The following is a 21,088-nucleotide window of genomic DNA, read 5'->3' as shown; positions in this document are numbered from 1 at the left end:
TTGTATGGTTGCTACATGAGTAATATGAATGATCTACAGCCCTGGGGCCTTTCTCCCAAAGGTGGGTGACATGGCCCTTTACAACAGAATGATCCTGTTCCATACCGGCTTCAGAGGGTTGGCCTAGATGGCCCACATTGCCCCTTCCAACTCTAGGATTATGTGGTTTCTTAATAGCTCGGATCTTGATGGTGTGTTAGGAAAAGGTAACTCCTTCCAGTTGTGGGGAAGGAAGCAGTGGTGTGAACAGATACAGAAGCTCCTACTGACCCTACTGTCCATGATCCTGGGAGAAAACTGATACCACCTACCACTCGTGAAGAAGTGGGCCAAAGGAAGAGCTCAGTGAAACTCCATTACTACAGCTCTTACACAGTTTCAAAGCCAGGTCTGTGAGTTGGGTGGAGCTAATCCAAGTCACAGTTCATGAATCCTTGTGGCTCTTGTGGCTGAATGTGTTTGTAACAAAGTTTTTGGCATCTGTAAAAATGATCAAGCCATCGTAATGGGCTGTCTTGATACTGGGTCAAGGTTTGAGTTCAACAACACCTTTTAGGACCAACAAAGTGAGGATGGACCCAAAAGTTAACACCTTGAATAAAACTTGGTTGGTCTTAAACGTGCCACTGGACTCAAAGCTTGTTCTGCTGCTTTGGACCAATATGGCTACCCACTTGATATCGGGATGACAATTCAGGATGTCGTTGACACGTAGAACCAGAAACATCAGTATAATGAAATGCAAAGTATTTTTTGTTCTTCTCTGCTTCTTTCAAATCTATATAAGAAATTAAGGAGGGCTGTGTTTTAATTAGAATGCACATTTATTACTCGCCAAGCTAGGTAAACTGAAATTATTCTCAATTTGCTCTCCTGTATCATGTAATTGAATGAAAATTTAGGGCTGATAACTTGCAATTACATTGATTTCCATTTTGCTCCGTGGATATTCTTCAATATGACAGGGTTTGTAGCCAATGTCACTTGATCAACAACCTGCCTCCCTCGTGCCCTAATTGCAGGTGACAGCGAAATAGTTCTAGTGCTGTGCGGAATTGCTCTTTGCCAAGGAGATAAAAAGCAGGAAAGGACTTGGGAGAGTGGACAGCATCACAGCCCTGGTTTTCTTAGGTAGTGTAAAGTTTAGCCAGTGAGAGTCATATTTAAAGTTGGGTTTGCACCGGTAGCTCTGCTGCAAAAGGCTTCAAAGGGCAGCTGAGGGGGGATATGAGGCTGATAGAATCCAGGAGTCTCGCTCTCCTCATGGAGGTGGGGAAATCTTCTCTTGGCAGGCCCCAAACATCAAGAATACAGTGTTGCTTGTGGTGATATGTCACTTCTGGTAAAATAAAAGGGGGAGGGAGAGAGGGAGAAATCAGAATTGGCTGGCTCTAGGAATCATGCCAAATTCTATGGTAAGGCCACAAAGTTTCCGATAATTCCTAGGGCTCCCTGTGTGTTTACAAAACACTCCAGCTCTTCTTCTTCTGTAAAATGTCAATATTCATTGATGGCAATATAAGAATAAATGCTAATAATAGCAGACTAGTGATCTGGAGGTCGTAGCGCGGTCTGTGTGACCTTCTTCCGCTCCATGAAGCTGGTTTCCAACATGTCCTACTAGGGCTGAGGGGCGTGTGCTCTTCAGCCCCAGCTCACTTGGTGAAACTCATGAATGTCAAGAGTTCTTGCTAAGCTCGTGGCCTGTAGTTGCTTGTCATTGTTCCGGGGCGGGGAGGGGAGGGCGGGACTGGTGGGAAGTTGCTAAGCCTGAGATGTATTCTCTGACAGGTATTGTGGTCCTGAATACACATAATGGGGGGAAAGTGGCTCTAATTAAAATGTGCTTACTTAAGATGACAGTTATTTGAAATATGGCTGCATAGTAAAGACTTCATTACGAACCATGCACTGTACGTTGAAATGATAATTGTGTCAAGGGGTAATTAACTTCCTCTCTTAGGTGAATTTGATAGGTCACTTGTGGCTCCGTCCCGCTTATTTATGTTTGTTGATTGCAGTAGCACCGCAGACCTACTTAGAATTCCAGATGCTTTTTTTCCCCTCCCCCCCTTGCTTTAAAAGGATTGGGATGGCGATTTTCTTTTGCCCGCTTTGAAGAGAGATTTATTCGCCATTGTAATTCAAGACATGATCGGGGAGGTTGAAAGCGCCTAGATTTGTAAACATAGTGTATCCTCGGCATGAATACAGACCCCCTTCTTCCCAGATAATAATTTGCAAGCCGCATCCCAGGTCTTACGTTGTGCACTTTATGTTTGTGGCAAAAACAGACTGTTAATAAATTCAATTTAACAAGCGCACTTGTGTTCGGAGGGAGCCTGCCCGGACAAGCAATTCAGGCCCGCAGCAAAACGGACACGCCGGCCGTCAGGTTGAAGGCGAAGCACCGGACAGAAGGCCAAGACACTCAAGGCTGTACGAGATCAGGACAGATGGTGTGAAAATGTGTCCTTTAGTATACATGTTGGTGATTTCCATTATGGACACCGTGGTGATCTGCCAGGTTTCATTGTCCATATTGATTCCTGTAGTTCTGCGGATGAGGACAAATGTAATGTCTACCAAGAAGGGGGAAATCAGTGGCTGGGTGTGCAAATTTTAGTCTCTTTGGCAAGGGGTTGGAAGCCTGTTGTCCAGTTTCCTCCCCCCCTCCCCGTGGTGAATGGGAAATGTTACTATTGCTTTTTGCATGCATTCCATAGGGATTGGATAACGAATTCAATGCAAAGAAGCTGCACCATTGATTTCCCAATGTTGTAGATAAGCCAGAAACGAAATCAAAAGGCCAAAATAATGAGTCTCTCATCCACTCTTATTAGGTATAAAAAAGGTAAAGGTATCCCCTGTACAAGCACCGAGTCATGTCTGACCCTTGGGGTGACGCCCTCTAGCATTTTCTTGGCAGACTCAATACAGGGTGGTTTGCCATTCCCTTCCCCAGTCATTACCACTTTTTGGTAAAAGCCAGATGGCACTGCCCTCCTGTTAGATCAACTTAAAACATTTCCCATTGTATAGGTCTTCCGCCTTTATAGTACAAAATTCCACAGGCAATTTTTCTCCAAAGGCACTGTATTTTGAATAAGGCTTCGTACTACAACAACAGGTCCCCACCAATCATCTTCCCTGTGGCAGTGGGAGGGGAAAAAATCACCTCTGAACTGGTACATTGCTTCTAAGTGCCAGCAGGAAATGACAAATGGGTAATTCTAGGATTCACTAGATGATGAGTTTTCAGTGAGTCGTAGAGCTACCCATTGTCACTTCCGAGTTGTACTCAGTGATAGAGTGACCCAACCCTCCTGCTAACCAATAGCAATGTTTCTCCCAACTTACACACATGGCATACATGCATGGGTACATGTCACCTGCATATATTTAAGACTTTAGAACAATTATATGCATAACCACCACACCATTTCACAGCAGAGAGAGCCATGTGACACTTGTACATGAGACAAAGCAATGCTTTCTTATGTTTAAACTTCTAATTCCTGAGAACAAGGACTAGGGGTATAAAATTCCATGGGTCTGGACCACGATGGAGGCTGAAGAGCTAGGCAAGTTACCCCGGGGGGGTGGGGAGGAGATGTTAACACTATATCTGTTCTAATCAAGCGCCTTATACGTGTTCTTTGTCTGGGGTGGCATAGTAGCTTTTGGCTCCCCTTGAGGTGGAAAGGTAAAGAAAGTGCCCTGCCTCATTTTGTAAAAGAAAAAGCAAATAATTTCTTACTTAGCGAATTTTTTTTGCTATGCATGTTTGACAGTTAGTACATGAGAAGGCTAAATCTGTCGCTATGCAATTAAAGCACGATACTTACGTGGCACTGCATAAAACTTTGATTGTACGGGGAAATGACCTTAGCCTAGAATATCAGGCTGTGGAAGTGAAATTTCCCTTTTTAAATGATTACTTGGTGCTTTCTTTTTAATAAAATTCTCCATTAAGCCAAGTGCAAACTGTGGCACTCCATGCCTGTTTATTTACTGCGCATTATCTAGGAATGTTCCATACTTAATGCATGATTAATGGCACTTTCCACTTGGCTCCTCTGTTACATCATAACCCAGATATGAAATATTGATTTGTACTCCCCTTCAAATGCCCATGTGAAAGACCAGCAATTAATCTACGAGTTCAAAGGGTGGACGCCATGTTGCTAAGGGAATACTCACCGCTGGAAGGTCAGCATGTCATTACCGTGTTAAGGAGGAACCACAAAATGAGTCTGTGTGGCGACAAACCTTTCCCCTTTTTTATAATCTGAATTTATGAAGCAATTTTTTTATTCCTTTTAAAATGAATATACACAGCCTATATTTTTGTCTTTGGGCACAAAGGCCACAGATGCATTTGGCTGGAAAGTTCCATATGCTTAATACGGATTCTCGGTGACTGAACACCATACCAATGCCACATGTTTAACGCCACAGCTTCTTGACTCAGCCCAAATTCAAGGTCCTTGAATAGAAGAGTCAACATGATACAAGCATAAAGGTAAAGGTAAAGGTGTCCCCTGTGCAAGCACCGAGTCATGTCTGACCCTTGGGGTGACGCCCTCTAGAGTTTTCATGGCAGACTCAATACAGGATGGTTTGCCAGTGCCTTCCCCAGTCATTACTGTTTACTCCCCAACAAGCTGGGTACTCATTTTACCGACCTCGAAAGGATGGATGGCTGAGTCAACCTTGAGCCGGCTGCTGGGATTGAACTCCCAGCCTCATGGGCAGACAGCTTCAGACAGCATTTCTGCTGCCTTACCACTCTGCACCACAAGAGGCTCTTTTTGATACAAGCATACAGCCATGCTATTGCGGTCTAGGGCAGGGATCCCCAAAGTGTTTTCCATGGACACCATGGTGTCCACGAACACCTTCCCTGGTGCTCACCAAGTTTTTTTAAAAAGTGGGTGGGGCCACAGCACGGCTTTTGATTGGCCACTGTTGATTTGAGTGGCTGTGCAGGCTTAAAAAAGTTGGGGGACCTGGTTGTAGGGAATGATGTTCATTGATTCCTCCCCCCCCCTTGGGGAAATGCAGGTAGGGTTTTACTGAAATTAGTATGGTGCAAAATTAAAAATTTACTGGAAAGCAGAGCTTGTGCAGTGGCTCAATATGAGACTTAGGATGAAATAACCAGAGAAAGCGTTATCATGAGGAAAGCAAATATAAAACTTTATGGAGACGATTTTCATCCCATTGAGTTATCTCCTATACGCTAGTTTTCCTATGAATAGCCGCTAACACCAGCATGCGTCTGTGGAGTATGCTTGGGCAGACATGTCCTGGCTTGTCTCTCTCCCTCCACATGCAGGAGACAGAAATGTGCCAGCTCCTTCTTTGGAAGTGCCATTCTGTGTACACAAAGGAGGAAGAGAACTTGGGGAAGGAAGGGGTCTCAAGTTAGTTGCAGGCAATTGAGTTGGATACATGGGGGGGGGGGAACCCTTTACTTTTGGATATCTCAGGCATAGCACTCCCTCCTATCTCAAGTCTTCAGAGTAGGCCTTTCTCTGTAAAATCTGAAATGGTCAGAAAGATGTCTCTCTTTGAAGATGGTCCAAAAATCCATAGATTCAGGGTTGAATCACGTAGCCATCCTGTGCACAATGAGATACCCCCCCCCCCCCGCTGCCAGAACATAATCATTTTGTGTGTGTGAACAGTGCCGCAAAACATTTTAAAATAATGTTTTTTATTCGTTTATACTCAAGTGTGAGGTTCTCGCCGATATTCCCAATAAGCAGATTTTATTGAAGAAAATATCATTATTTAGAAAAAGGCAAAACAGGACATCTCCAATTTCTTGCTGAGATTGAAACACCTCTAGGCAAGCTCTTCTGTGTTGACACATCCCCCCACTCCTCCCCCTGGTCCCAGTTTGGAGCATGGCGAACTCCAGTTCACGACCCCCATTACTTCTCATGGGAGAAAGGAAAGTTAGAATCAGACACTGCTGCTTGGCTTCGGCCATGGAGATCATTCCCTGTTTCCCAGAAAATCAGGCTAACCTCTGTGTAAAATAAATGTATTCATTCATTCATTCATTTATATTTGCCACTCCCAGCAATGGCTCATGGCAGGGTTACAAAGTCCTCGATAAAAACCAAATACAACCCCCATTAAGAGGACGTTCAAAAATACAGCAAAACATAGTGAACAAGGCGATAAAAACAACTCGATCCCCGCACCAATACTCCAGGGACCTACTACGGGGGGAGGGAGGGGGAGGGCCCTCATAGGCAAAACAACCCAGGTGCTTACACTAGCCCTTGGGAGGCAGGCGTGATCTTCCACACTGCCCTGGCCTCAACTATAGGCCTGGCAGAAGAGCTCGTTTTGCAGGCTCTGCAGAAGTTCCTGCAGGGCCCGCAGCTCGGATAGGAGCAAATTCTACTAGGTCGGGACCAGGACCGAAAAAGCCCTGGCCCTGGTTGAGGCGAGGCATGCTTCTCTTGGGCTGGGAATCACCAACAATTCAGTACCAGCAGGGGATAAACCCACAGAGTGTAAATGGCACTGGCTCACCAAAGTCCAGCAAAGCCAGGTGATTTTTTTTTTTACATTCTTTTAAAGCCAGATTGAGGGCAAAAGAACACGAGGACGACAGAGAATGAGGTGGCTGGATGGAGTCCCTGAAGCAGTAGGTGCAAACTTAAATGGACTCCGGGGAATGGTAGAGGACAGGAAGGCATGGAGGATCATTGTCCATGGGGTCGTGATAGGTTGGACATGACTTTGCGCCTAACAACAACAACAAAAGCCAGATTTGGGACATCTGAAAGTATTCCCTTGACCTCGCCCTCCAATTACTGTAGCGTATAGCCTACCCTTAAACGTTTGTGGCATCATGCACTCAAAGTGGTTCCCAAACTGATTTATTTGTATTTTTTTAAATTTGTCAAAGGAAGACACGAGAAAGCTTTCTTTCCACCACTGACAGTACAGTTGTAACTTCAATGGGCTTTATTTATTTTAAATGAAGACAGCTTTAGCATCTGGGAGAGACAGGGAGAATCTGGACATTTCTTTCCCCCTTTGTGGCTGGACTGTTCTCCCCCTCCCCCTTGAGGATTAACACAACTTGAAAACTGCCAGATATTCTGACACCTTCCATTGCTTTTGAAAACACACGGAGGTCGGCATGTGTAGGTCAAACAAAGACTGAAGAACAGGTCTTAATGGCTTTGTGGGCAGGATCTCATACTCATGTTTTAAGTCTCATTGGCACATAGTGACACATTGTGCACAATAAGGTATCCCCTGTGCAAGCGCCGGGTCATGTCTGACTCTTGGGGTGACGCCCTCTAGCGTTTTCATGGCAGACTCAATACGGGGTGGTTTGCCAGTGCCTTCCCCAGTCATTACCGTTTTACCCCCCAGCAAGCTGGGTACTCATTTTGCCGACTTCGGAAGGATGGAAGGCTGAGTCAACCTTGAGCCGGCTGCTGGGATCGAACTCCCAGCCTCATGGGCAGAGTTTTCAGACAGTAAGTCCGCTGTCTTACCACCCTGCACCACAAGAGCGTTTAAATCCTGTAGAGAATGAGAGGCATAAAAGATGGCAATTCTTCTGCCTCATTGATTTTACTAAGACTTAAATGCAAGTAACCTTTTCTAGATGACACCCACTAAAATCATGGGCTGAAATGGGTCATCATTCTGGTGAGAGGCCATTTATTAACTTTAATGCATCTCGTCCTGTCTACGGAGGTGTTGGCCATCTTTAAAAGGGCACAACTGGATATAGTGTGAGAACCTCTTGTTTGTTTGCAGCCTGAGGCCTGTCCAGATGTGATCTTTCAAAATTGTTAGTAGCCCTGGAGGGGTACTGCTTGAGAATGGGGAAATGGCATGGAATGCCCCACCTGATTGCTTTGAAATATTAAAGAATCCCCTGAAGTTTTTGGGGTAAATCTCTTGCATCATATCACCTTTTGCCCTTGTGGATGGAATGGTCTACAGCAGGTTCAGTCAACCTGTGGTCCTCCAGATGTTCATGGACTACAATTCCCATGAGCAAATGCTGGCAGGGGCTCATGGGAATTGTAGTTCATGCACATCTGGAGGACCACAGATTGACTACCCCTGGTGTACAGCTCCGGAATGGTGCTCTTCCTCCCACCCCTGAGAACATCCCCAGTCTGAAAACATTTTGCTCGGCACGAACTTCTCTCTTTCTCTCCAAGCTCCACTTTTACGTTTTCCGTGATAGAAGAGGGGCAGCCAGCCCTGGAAATAACTTTGCATACCCTAATTGATCTGCCTCGTTTGAATCTAGGTAGGTTGCTCCGTGCTACTGGAACAACAATTTCCTCCTTTAAATTGCCTTGGAACGATGACACTTTGGCAGGAGTTTCCTGCCTTCTCACCTCCGATAGATGGATTTATATATCTTGCTAGGCCCGCTCTGTTCATACTGGGAGAGCAGAGCCAAATTTCCTACCAAAGAGCTCTAGAGATTTCGGAGCTATTCCTGTTAATGTGGCTCCTGCTGCTTGCCCTAACTGAGAGCAAACCACCATAAAGCTCAGTTCAAAAGGGAAGAAGATGCGGAGTGGGGAGGGGATCCTCGAAATGGGAAGATAACAATCTTCAGCTTCACAAAGCTGAATGTCCCAGAAGCTCTCCTGTGCTGGCTTGCATCCCTGATCTTTTACTAGTGGCTGGTGACACTCAAGGCAGGTGGTAGAAGCTGGCCCCTGCCAGGGGGGGAGATGTGATGAAAACACTTGCACTCCACACAGAGAAGCGGTCCTGTGAACTTTTCTTCACACCTACTAGTGGGAATTGAGAGTAACCAACACTTGAGACATTTCTTGCAGATGTATTTCTCGGGCTTGGTGTAGCCACCGGCCAAGCAAATTGGGAGTTGAGCTGATAAGAGCCAGTGTGTCCCTTGTATAAAATAGTTGTTCCCCTCTTTCTCTTTCTAAACTGTTTAATTGTGTTCAGGGATATCTAAATGGGCTTAGTGATAAACATGCATTCCCAAGTGTGGCTCTTTAGGTAAAGTGCCTATCTAGGGCAGAGTCTGCACTTACTTTGTTTATTCCATTGTCAATCCTGTTGAATTCAGATCGCTTTGAACTCGGGTCTTCCTCTCCCCCCACCCTCCCCTTTCAAACAGGAAAGTGTTGTGCACGTGGTTAGGGTAGTTCAGAAGACTCTGTTTAAGGGACAGGTCTGTTTAAGACTATTAAGACTCTGTTTAAGGGACAGGTCATTTTCCAGGAAGTTTGCAAGTTTAGCTAGGGTTGAATTTGCACGGAGCTTTTATTCCAATCCCAGGTTGATTCAATCTCTGCCATCTACACTGAATCTGATCTCCATTTCATTTTAGGTGATTTAAATTTTCCCTCTGCAACAACATGATTGATCTGGAGTGACCCTACCTTTCCTCCGCGATATCCTGGAGTGGTTATAACCCTCAATATTTGAAAAATCAGCATAAGTAAACGTGCAGCTGTCTGCTTTCCCTGAAGTAACTTGCTGCTGAGCCTCCAACGTTGTAGAAAAGCCCTGATAGGCCAGTGTGTGTAAGTTCAAAGGCTTCCTTGTTCCCTGGTTTCAAGGCTTCCCTTAAAGGGGAAGCTCTAACTTCTCTCAGAAGAAGCTCCAGAAGCCCTAACTTCTCTTGGCAGAGATTTGCCTCTTGGATTTATTACCCCTCCTCCACTGTCTCCAATCCTCCCCCCCCCCTTGTTCAAGAAAAGAAAGAAAGAGGCTCCTGCTGTGCTTGGCTCCCCCCTTCTGAGATTCCCTAATCATGTGCAGAACACTTTCCTGTTTCAATGGTGGTGGGGGGGGTAGAGGAAGACCCGAGTTCAAATCGATCTGAATTCAGCAGGATCCACAACAGAATAAACTAGGGCTGACTCTGCACTTACTTTGTTTATCCCGTTGTGAATCCTGCTGAATTCAGACTGATGAGTACCAGGGAATGAGTACCTGTCGGGAACCCGCTTGCTAACTGAAAAACAGGGTGCCCCTTTGAAGAAAACGTCACGCCAGGCCTGGTGAACGATACAACAGGAACAAGCTTTATTTCAGCAACGTGGAGTCCGCTGGTATGGAGTAAGAGCTTCCACCGAACTCCAGGTGGAAGCTCCCTTTTATACAAAACCCACCTCCTTAGGCTGTATTGCCCCACCCAGTACTTGCGGAGGGAACATGCTGATACAATCATGACTCATGCACATATGCGAGGTTTTCCGGGGTTCCTGATGGCCCATTTTCCTGGAACAAAGGGCCATCTCCGGGCCCTTGTCAAAAGGTGGAGGGGGACATTGAGGTTCTTTAGCGGCCATTGCCACCTCAACGATCGGGTGGGGCGCCCAGCTGCCGGCTTGCCTATGATCACCATGCCCTACCTCCGTGATCACGGGCGCCTCTGATGGCGGGGTTCAGTCCCGTTCCCAAGCCACCAAGGACCGAACCACGACATTCTGCCCCCCCAAAGGTCCATTCTCCAACCCCCCGGGGCGGCCAGGATACCGCTTGTGGAAACGTTCAGTGAGTCGGGGCGCAAGGACGTCCGCTGCCCAGACCCATTCCCGGTCCCCCAAAGCGAAGTCCTTCCATTCCACGAGGTACTGCAACTTCCCCCTGTGGAGTCTAGAGTCCAGGATATCCGCCACCTCGTGGTGCTCCCCCCCCGGCAGGACCTCGGGCGCTGGCGGGGAAAACACGGGGTGCCAAACGTCACCGTCCGGAGTTTTTTTTAGAAGGCTCACGTGAAAGACGGGATGGATGTGCCGGAGGTTCTTGGGGAGCTTGAGCTTGACCGAAACTTCGTTGATCGGGGCCAAGACCTCGAAAGGCCCCAAAAACCGAGGGCCTAGCTTCTTGCTGGGCAAATTCAACCGTAGGTTCCGGGTGGAAAGGTAAACTCGATCCCCCGGTCGGATCTCCTCAGCTGGTCGTCTCTTCCGGTCGGCGTCCTCTTTCTGCGCTGCCTTGACTTTGTGGAGCTGCTCCTGCAGCGACTTCCAGCAGCTCCCGGCACGCTTCCCCCACTCGCGAAGGTCGGCCGATTCCCGGGCGGGGACCTCTCCAAGCTCCGGGAAGTGTCTCAGGTCTGTCCCGTAGACGACGGCAAAAGGCGACATCTCCGTGCTGCTGTGGTCTGCGTTGTTGTACGCGAACTCGGCCAGGGGGAGCAGGGGCACCCAGGTGTCTTGATGATAGGAACCGAAACACCGCAAGTACTGCTCCAGTACTTGATTAACCCGCTCGGTCTGTCCGTCCGTCTGGGGGTGGTAAGCGGAGCTCAGCCCTTGCTCGATGTCTAACAGGCGCAGGAAAGCTTGCCAAAACCGGGACACGAATTGTGAGCCCCGATCGGAAATCACCTTGTCCGGCAGCCCGTGCAGTCGGAACACGTGATCCAGGAACATCCGAGCCAACTGTGAAGCACTGGGGACACTGGCGCAAGGAATGAAATGGGCCTGTTTGGAAAATAGATCTACCACCACCCAGATCACCGTTTTCCCCTTGCTGGGAGGCAAGTCTGTTATAAAGTCCATGGAGATCACTGACCACGGCCGGGTCGGGACCTCGAGCGGGTGCAGCAGACCTTTCGGCTTGCCAACCCCCGGCTTGCAGGTCAGGCAGACAGGACAACCACTGACGTAAGCTTTTGTGTCCCGCCGCAGACTGGGCCACCAAAACCGCCGCCGGGCCAACTTCCAGGATTTTACGAAACCGAAGTGCCCGGCGGTCTTAGCATCGTGGCAGAGGCTGAGGGCTTCCCGTCGTAGCCCTTCCGGGACGTAGACAGCCTCCCCCCTCCGCCAGAGACCGGAGTCCAAAATCAAAGAGTCCCGGAGCTCAGCCAGCTCCTCGTCTGCCCCATAGGCTGCCACTAGGCGGTCTCGGAGCGGGGCGGTCGCCGGGTCGGGCTCCCATTCCTCCCTGGCCCGCCGCCTAGTGACGACCCCCCGTCCCAGCTGCTCCTCGCCAAACACGGACCTGGTGCAGGGAGCGTACCCCTCCCCATAATGCGGCAGACGGGAGAGGGCGTCCGCGAGGAAATTCTCTTTGCCGGGGATGTGACCAAGCTTGAAATTGTACCGCGAAAAGAACTCCGCCCACCTCATCTGCTTGGCGTTCAGGGATCGCGGTTGCCGGAGCGCCTCCAGATTCTTGTGATTTGTCCAGACCTCGAACGGCTCCTCTGTTTCCTCCAGCCAATGCCGCCATTCGGTGAGGGCGAACTTAATCGCAAACGCCTCCTTCTCCCAGGTAGACCAGTTCCGCTCCGTTTCGGCGAATTTTCGTGAGAGGTAGGCCGCCGGCCTCAGCTGTCCCGCCTTGTCTCGCTGCAGGAGAACCGCCCCGGCTGCTGCGTCGCTGGCGTCGACTTGTACCACCATCGGCTGGGTTGGGTCGACGTGCAGTAGCGTGGGCTCAGACGCGAAAGCTTGCTTGAGGGCCAGGAACGCTGCCTCCGATTTCTCATTCCAGCCGAGCGCTGCGCTGGGCCGCGTGGCGCGAGGACCTCTCCCCTTGGTACCTAGCAAGTCCGTGAGGGGAGCCACTACGGAGGAGTATCTGGGGATGAAGCCTCTAAAAAAGTTAGCAAACCCCAGGAAGCTTTGTAGCTGTTTCCGGGTGCGGGGCCTTTCCCAGGCCAGCACCGCCTGCACCTTCTCAGGGTCCATAGCTATGCCCTGGGCTGAGATGCGGTAGCCCAAATAGTCCAGGGAAGGACGGTGGAATTCGCACTTAGCCAGCTTCACGTATAGGTGGTTTGCCAGCAGGCGCTTTAACACCTCCCTCACCAGGGTCACGTGCTCTTGGGGATCTTGGCTGTAGATCAGGACGTCATCCAAATAAACCACCACCCCCTGAAACAGAAGGTCCTGCAACACCTCATTAATTAGACTCATGAAAACCCCAGGTGCCCCGCTTAAGCCGAACGGCATCACTTTAAATTCGAATTGTCCCAATTGGCAGTTAAACGCTGTTTTCCACTCATCCCCCTCCCGGATGCGTACCCGGTAGTACGCCTCCCTTAGGTCCAGTTTAGTGAACAGAGTCCCTTTGCCCAGCCGGGCCAGCAAATCCGGGATCAGCGGGAGGGGGTAAGCGTTCCCCGCTGCGATAGCGTTGAGGCCCCGGTAGTCCTGGCACAGCCGTCGGGACCCATCCTTTTTCCGGACGAACAAGACTGGAGCTCCCATGGGACTGGAAGCGGGCCGGATGAAACCTCGGGCCAGATTTTTATCCAAAAACTCCCGGAGGTCCTTGAGCTCACCCTCACTCATCTTGTAGATGCGCCCTTTGGGTAGTACCGCCCCCTCTGGGATGTTGATAGCGCAGTCCGTGCGGCGGTGTGGGGGTAGCTCGTCCGCTTCCCGCTCGCTGAAAACGGCTGCGAGGTCTCGGTACTCTGGCGGGACCTCGGGCTCTGGTTTCTCCTGCTGCGCCGCCGCCGCTCCCCAGGGACGCGCCGCCGTCCTCTTGTGGCTGGAATTCTCGTGGGGGACCCGATGCCGTGCACCCACCGTCAAGTCGAACTTCAGGGTCCCCACCCGCCAGTCCACCACGGGGTTGTGTTCCTTCAGCCAATCCAGGCCCAACACCGCCCGATATCCCGCTACGGGGACCTGGATCAGCCACCGCAGCTCTTGGTGGTCCCCTATGTGGATGGCGATAGGACCCACCTCCTCCCCGAAAGGTCCCCCCTGAATCGGGCTGCCGTCCATCTGGACGAAAACCAGGGGAACCTTCCGAATGCGCTTCGGTAGCCCCAAAGCCCGGGCTATCTGGGGGTGGACCATGCTGTGGTCGCATCCAGAGTCCAAAAGAGCCTCCCCCACCCAACTTAGTCCGTTCTCCGGGTTCCGGAGCTCTAAAATTACCACGTTCGGAGGTCGCGCCTCATGCTGCAGGGGTTTTCCCTCGCACCGCAGGACCTGCTGCCCGGCGCCGTCTACAGCAGGTCCTGGCCGTTTCCCGTCGCCTGGGCGCTTCCCGGTTCGTTGCGGAGGTCCTCCGCCCGGCGTGCCTGCTGGGGGCGTGTCGCACCTCCCCCCTGGGAGAGCCCGCGGTCCTCCCCCCCTTGCCGTTGGCACGCTGCTGCGAAATGTCCTGACCCCCCGCATTTCAGGCACAGACCTTCCCGGCGTCTCCTTTCCCGCTCGGGGTTCGGGGGTCGTTTGGGGCGAGAGTTGTCGGGGCCCGGTCTCGGCGCCTCGGCTGACCCGCCTTTGGCCTCCCGGGGGGGTGCGGCGGCCCAACCCAGGCTGGCTTCCAGCTTGGCGACCACAAAACACCACCCCTCCAGTGTAGACAGATCTTCTTCCGTCCCCTTGATCACGGCCCATTCCCTGAGCTTCGGGTTAAGGCCCTCCCGGAAGTACTCGATTTGGGTCTCCTCGTTCCAGGAGAACACCTTGCCTGCTTCCCTCCGGAAAATGTCTATATAGTCCATAACCCCCCTAGTACCCTGTCGAAGTCCCTTGATCCGACTCTTTGCCTTGTCCTCAGCCTGGGGGTCCTGGAATCGTCGGCGGAGCGCGACCACGAAGTCCTGCAGGTCCCGAGTTGCCGGGTCGCCGCGCTCGGCCAACCCTAGGTACCACTGACCCGCCTTGCCCTGGAGACACGATGCCACCCCCCAGACCAAGTCCTCGGAGTCCTCATACCGGTCTCCATACCTCCGGGCATGCGTCAGCGCGTGGAGGAGGAACTGCGGGAGGTCGTCCGGCGTCCCGTCGAAACGCGCCTTAAGCTCGGGGGGGGAACGTTTTGGAGAGTAGTCCGACCCCCTCCGGATCCGGGATTCTCGGCGTCCGCCGTCTCGTCCTGCTCCGCTCCACCGGCTACCAACTTGCCCAACGACGCCGTGCCGCTCCCTGCCTTGCACGTCGCTCCTGCGTTGGTCCGGCTCTCGCCGCCCCGTCGGCTCCCCCGCTCCCCCGAGATCCTCTGCTATCTCGCCTCTCCGCTGGCCGTCTCGCCTACTCGGGACTGAAAACTGCTCCGGGTCGGGGTCCGGGGCCCGCTCACCAGTACCGGGCTCGTCCTCGTCGCTGGAGACGTCCTCACTCGACGCGATCCCCTCCGCCGTTGTATTACCAGTCCCCCCGGGCCCGGCCCGAGCTTGCTCACGGGCTTCAGCTGCCTGCAAGCGCCTGGCCAAGTCCGCCATGGCCCGCCGCAGGTCCTCTAGGGATTCCTCAGGTCCTACCGGGCGAAGCGCCTGCCTCAGCTGGGTGTCCCAGGTTGGGGCCAACCCCCCAGACCTCGGCGCGCTCCCCGCCGTGCTTGGGAAACCCATGGCCCGGCGCCTTCCCTTGGCCGCCGCTGCCGAGGGTCTCGGGGTCCCGGACAGCTGCTCCTGGCCCCCCGATTTTCGGAGGAAATCTCCCGGGGACATTAAACTCATGTTCCCGGGGTTCGTGGGGGTCGAGACCGCCCCGTTGCTTGAAAACGCCATCTCTGGATCCGTCCCGATAAGCGCTCGGATGCGATGCCGACCCTGGAGTTCGGTGGGAAGCTCTTACGATGTCGGGAACCCGCTTGCTAACTGAAAAACAGGGTGCCCCTTTGAAGAAAACGTCACGCCAGGCCTGGTGAACGATACAACAGGAACAAGCTTTATTTCAGCAACGTGGAGTCCGCTGGTATGGAGTAAGAGCTTCCACCGAACTCCAGGTGGAAGCTCCCTTTTATACAAAACCCACCTCCTTAGGCTGTATTGCCCCACCCAGTACTTGCGGAGGGAACATGCTGATACAATCATGACTCATGCACATATGCGAGGTTTTCCGGGGTTCCTGATGGCCCATTTTCCTGGAACAAAGGGCCATCTCCGGGCCCTTGTCAAAAGGTGGAGGGGGACATTGAGGTTCTTTAGCGGCCATTGCCACCTCAACGATCGGGTGGGGCGCCCAGCTGCCGGCTTGCCTATGATCACCATGCCCTACCTCCGTGATCACGGGCGCCTCTGATGGCGGGGTTCGGTCCCGTTCCCAAGCCACCAAGGACCGAACCACGACAGTACCAGAAAGAAGAGCCAAGAAGACACTCCAGATTCTGCAGCTGTTAAAGGAGAACCAAGAGTGTGATGCTCCTGTTACAGAGAGGCATCTAGAGAAGCAGAGACCGGGATGAGGAGTAGGGCTCAAAACTGAAAGCATCTGAAGAGCTTGTTCAAAACCTCAGCCTGACTTTTAAACTTTTTTATCCCTGGATCCTCACCAGTGATCTGGTGATAGTGGGGGTGAAGAGGCAAATCTCTGAGAGGAGAAGTCTGCCGCTTGGTCACTTAGTGTTTTTCTCAGGTGAACAGTTGACTACTGGAGTCGAGGACAGTGGTTCAAGCCCCTATATTGTAGGTTTGAGGGGCAGTTTGGTGGAGTCAGCCATATAATTCACCGAGTGATCTTGGGACATTCACACTAAACTGGAGGTGAAAACGTGCATGTGTACTGTAGGTAGCTCAAGGAAGGTCTGGGTTAAAAAAAGCTGACAAAAAAGACAAGTGTTGAACAACCAATGTGTAGCTAGCTGTTGTATCATCTTTATCACATGAATTACACAGATATAGTGGTCAGAGCCCCTCTTCCTAACAGATACAGTGTAAAGGGCTCATTCTACTGGAAAACGTTCATTCGCTTTCTAGTTGCTTTTGCTGGCTGGCGTTAATTCTCCATTGCCTGGTGTGGGCGAAACAGAAACCTTAATGAAAGCGAGGAAGTGAATAACAAGGAAATCGAAAGTGCTCAGAATTATGGATTTTAATTTTTTTTAATTATATTTTTCAGTCCACGGGGAAAGACCAAAAGAGTATGATGTCTTTGCTTCCTATTAATTTGAGATCAGATCGAATTTTTATGCAGAGAATCAATAAAAAAAGAAATCACTTTGTGTGTTAGAGAGATGGCTTAAATCAGACAGTATTAAGTGTTTTTTGTTGTTGTTGAATGTCCATCATTTCTCCGTCTCAAAACGCTTCCTTTGCCAGCAAAGATGTAGGAAGAACTTGCCTTTGTTCCGTAAACCAGCAGAAGGAGCAAGACTTTTCTTCTTGGCTCTGCCAGTCATTTTAATTTCCCATTCCAGCCGAGATGCCGAAGGGCATTTGCCACTCTTGAGGCATGTTGCAGGGATCCTGCTGACAGCGGTGGGTGATGTGTCTGTAAGCTGAGGGCACTTTGCAGCCCCCTGTTCTCCGGGGCCTTCAGAGGAGTAATATCCTTCTGCCTCCTGCCATTTAATTTGAGCATCCTTAGCAGTGAGGGCGAAATGGGTTTCGCCTATCAGAATCCCTCCCTAACTAAACAGAATAAATACTCTCCTTGCACTTTATTGACTGCTGACAGCAGTCATGTCTCCCTCCGGCTCCCGTTCTTTTTTGAAGCAATCTCTTCTGCGATCTCTCTCCGCTCCCCCCCCCCCCGCCCTTCCAAGTGTCATCGAAACATCTGCTTTCCCTGAATTACAAGAACTTGATGGTGACCTTTTGCATTGGCTTTCGAGGGGTGACAACCAAACCTGCATGATCTTTGCACAGGAAAGTGTTTTTATAGCCTTAAGTGGGGCAACTTTATAGCCTTAACCCCGTAATGAGTTGTGATGGGTGCTTTTAAAGATGAGTGGATTTTCTGGGTGTTCCCGTGGGCATGAGGGCTAGTGGGCCTTCAGTTCTGACTTGCTAGTGGGCCTTCGGACTGACTTGCTGAGCACTATGAAAATCAGGATGTCAGGCTGAATTCAAAGAGCCTCCTTCACAACCCTTTGGGATCCGGAGAGGCCCTTCTGAGAAATTGTATCCAGGGATCGAGGAGAGGAGAAACACTGTGAACTAAAAAGGAAATAAATTGAGCCCTGTAACAGGGAAAGCTACACTGACCTGGACGGCCCAGGCTAACCTGATTTTGTCAGATCTTGGAAGCTGAGTAGGATCAGCCTTGATTGGCACTTCGATGGGATACCACCGAGGAAGTTCAGAGATGCTAGGCAGGGGCAAGCAATGGCAAAACACCTCTGAATGTCTCCTGCCATGAAAAACGCATGGGTCCCCTTAGGGATGCCAGCCTCCAGGTGGGACCAGGAGACCCCTGGTTTTACAGATCATCTCCAGGTGACAGAGATCAGCCCCCCTGGAGAAAATGGCTGCTTTTGAGGGTGGGCTCCATAGCATCATACTCCATTGAGATTCCTCCCCACACCAAATCCTACCCACTCCCGGCTCCACCCTCAAAGTATCCAGGTATTCCCCAAACCAGAGCTAGCCAGCCTAAGTCAGTCGAGACTTGATGGCACTTAACACATGCACACATAGAAGGGAAAGGTGGAAAGTGAATTGGAAGGTCACTCTTGTAATTTCAGATACGTCCTTGGACATGTTTCAGGCCTCTCACTTTGGCCATGGTGAAGGGGAGAAAAAGAGAGCAAGGTTCTAGAGCAGCAGTTCTCTTCTGCTGTAATGCCACCTCATTCTCTGTCATCCCCTTCTTCTTTTGCCTTCAATCACTCCCAGCATCAGGCTCTTCTCCAGGGAGTCCTTCCTTCTCATGAGGTGGCCAAAGTATTTGAGTTTCATCTTCAGGATCTGGCCTTCTAAGGAGCAGTCAGGGCTGTTCTCCTCTAGGACTGACCAGTTTGTTCGCCTTGCAGTCCAAGGGTCTCGCAAGAGTCTTCTCCAGCACCAGAGTTCAAAAGCCTCAATCCTTTGACGCTCGGCTTTCCTTATGGTCCAACTTTCGCAGCCATACATTGCACCTGGGAAGACCATAGCCTTGACTAAACGCACTTTTGTTAGCAGGGTGATGTCTCTGCTTTTTAGGATGCTGTCTAGATTTGCCATAGCTTTCCTCCCCAGGAGCAAGCGTCTTTTAATTTCTTTGCTGCAGTCCCCATCCGCAGTGATCTTGGAGCCCAGGAAAATAAAATCTGTTACTACCTCAATTTCTTTCCCATTTTCTTCCCCATCTATTTGCCAGGATGCTCGGCTAGGGCCCTGCAAATCCTTAAACTGCTTCTGGTGCTACTGGCCCAGTGAATCCTTAAACCAGGCCTGTGTGGACAGGCACAAGGGTTGGCGTCTAGTAGGATGCTCTTGAATGAAATGACATTCTGGTTCCAAATATGATCCTTAAAAAGAAAGAAAGAAAGAAAGAAAGAAAGAAAGAAAGAAAGAAAGAAAGAAAGAAAGAAAGAAAGAAGGAAGGAAGGAAGGAAGGAAGGAAGGAAAGAAGGAAAGAAGGAAAGAAGGAAAGAAGGAAAGAAGGAAAGAAAGAAGGAAAGAAGGAAAGAAGGAAAGAAAGAAAGAAAGAAAGAAAGAAAGAAAGAAAGAAAGAAAGAAAGAAAGAAAGAAAGAAAGAAAGAAAGAAAGAAAGAATTGCAGCAAACTTCTTAAAATCTTTCAAAGTGCAAGAAGACAGGCTCGGAACATAAGGGACGGTGACAGCGGGAGGGATTATTGGTGCAGTCGTAAAAGCTGCCAGGGATGAGCGGAAATAGCTCCAAGATGTTACGGCAAACGCGTTTATTGAAAAGGAAGGGGGAAATAATAATGCAAGAAGGGTAAGCCAGCTCCAAAGCGAAGCGAGGTTGGATATATCACCTGCGAAGAACCATCTCAGACTCTAGGGGAATGTGCACTGTTGGAAAAGCAGTTAGCTTTTAATACACTACAAGTTTATGGTTTTCACACAGTAGCCATTCTAATAGAGAGTTTATTAAAGAATAGGTTTTTGACTGCTTCTTGGCTTCGCCCGCAAGTGAGATTTGTTGTACCAGCTCTCATAAACAACATTTGTTATTTCTGTGCTTCGGTGACATATGCAGCCGCTGCCAATCCAATGGCTGGGGAATATCAGTCTTGTCTTCGCCTCCTACCACGGCCCGGGAAAGAGCACTTTACATCTGCGCCAGTCCAGGCTGCCGAGATAAAGCACCCGAACATCGAGCCCTGCTTTGCAACCGATCTGTTTACAGATGGCATTCTTTGAGGAAGCCTCATCATTGACACTGTATAAATCCTGTCTCCAAGAGCCTGGGACTTTTATCTAAGCCTTTGGTCTCTTTGAAATCTAGCATAGCAATTTGCTTTCTTGGAGGGGGGGAGGACACCAATCATGGCATGAATTTCCACAGCACCAGCTGGCAACCACAGGCTTGCAAGAGCAGCAACCTTCCCCCACAAACCCTCACAAGGGAAAAGAGCCCACCGGTCCATTAATAGAATTTGGGATTGATTTCTTTTTAAAGAGGATCGGCTCTGTTTTAAGTTCGGGCACCGCGGACCCATATTTCACCCGGGCTTAATGGACCGACTTGGAAAGGTTTCCGAGTTCAGCTTTGCTCGAAAGACCGCCGAGAGAACTCTGCATTTTTAATCATTTATTTTTAAATTCCTATCAAAATCCTCCGGGACCGTCTGCAGCGGCCCACTAAGTGGATGAGGATTAGCGAGGGCCTAAATGGTAGCTGGCCAGTGGTTGCCGACTGAAGTCATCTTGAATGCCGGCCAAGGCCTCTATATTGGGCACCGCACAAGAATAGTCAATGACATCAGCTGTGCTAATAGCTCTCCTCTCAACTTAGCATTAGCAGGAATCCTTGGGCCAGGCTTATGTCGGCCGGGAAGTCAAGAGGTTTGCAAGGAGGTGTACCCGGGGTGAATTTGGCTGAGCGTCTTCTTGAGGAACAGCGGCCCTGAATCCTCCATCGCGTCCAGTAATCTCCCTCCTTTGACATACGATGCATTTTCTCCTCTATAGACAATCAGAACCCTGTAAACCAAGTGTAGTCAACCCGTGGTCCTCCAGATGTCCATGGACTACAATTCCCATGATTCCCTGCCAGCAAATGCTGGCAGGGGCTCATGGGAATTGTAGTCCATGGACATCTGGAGGACCACAAGTTGACTACCCCTGTTGTAAGGGATGTCATAATGAAGGGAGTCTGGTTTGGGGTCCAGCAGAGTCCATGAACATCTGGAGGACCACAGGTTGATTACCCCTGCTGTAAACAAATGATTTCCCTAACAGGAGAAAGAAATGCATCTACTTTGTGGTGCATACCGAGAGACTCATTAGAA

General features: G+C 50.3%; 2 protein-coding genes across 7 annotated transcripts in view; one reads left to right on the top strand and one right to left on the bottom strand.

The window, feature by feature from the left end:
• Window positions 1-15,704, bottom strand: part of LOC143831722 (uncharacterized) — a 117,842-nt gene extending 102,138 nt beyond the window's left edge. Inside the window, exon 1 of the mRNA XM_077324994.1 lies at window positions 13,950-15,704. Within this exon, the coding sequence (XP_077181109.1) occupies window positions 13,967-15,475 (1,509 nt within the window). The 5' untranslated portion in view covers window positions 15,476-15,704 and the 3' untranslated portion in view covers window positions 13,950-13,966. The remainder of the gene's footprint in view (window positions 1-13,949) is intronic.
• Window positions 1-21,088, top strand: part of FHIT (fragile histidine triad diadenosine triphosphatase) — a 1,226,786-nt gene that overhangs the window by 602,757 nt on the left and 602,941 nt on the right. The gene's annotated exons all lie outside the window — the stretch shown is intronic.

This window comes from Paroedura picta, chromosome 3, assembly GCF_049243985.1.
Source record: "Paroedura picta isolate Pp20150507F chromosome 3, Ppicta_v3.0, whole genome shotgun sequence".
Lineage (NCBI taxonomy): Eukaryota > Metazoa > Chordata > Lepidosauria > Squamata > Gekkonidae > Paroedura > Paroedura picta.
The sequence above is the reverse complement of the archived record's forward strand: the minus strand, read 5'-3'. Positions and strand labels throughout refer to the sequence as shown.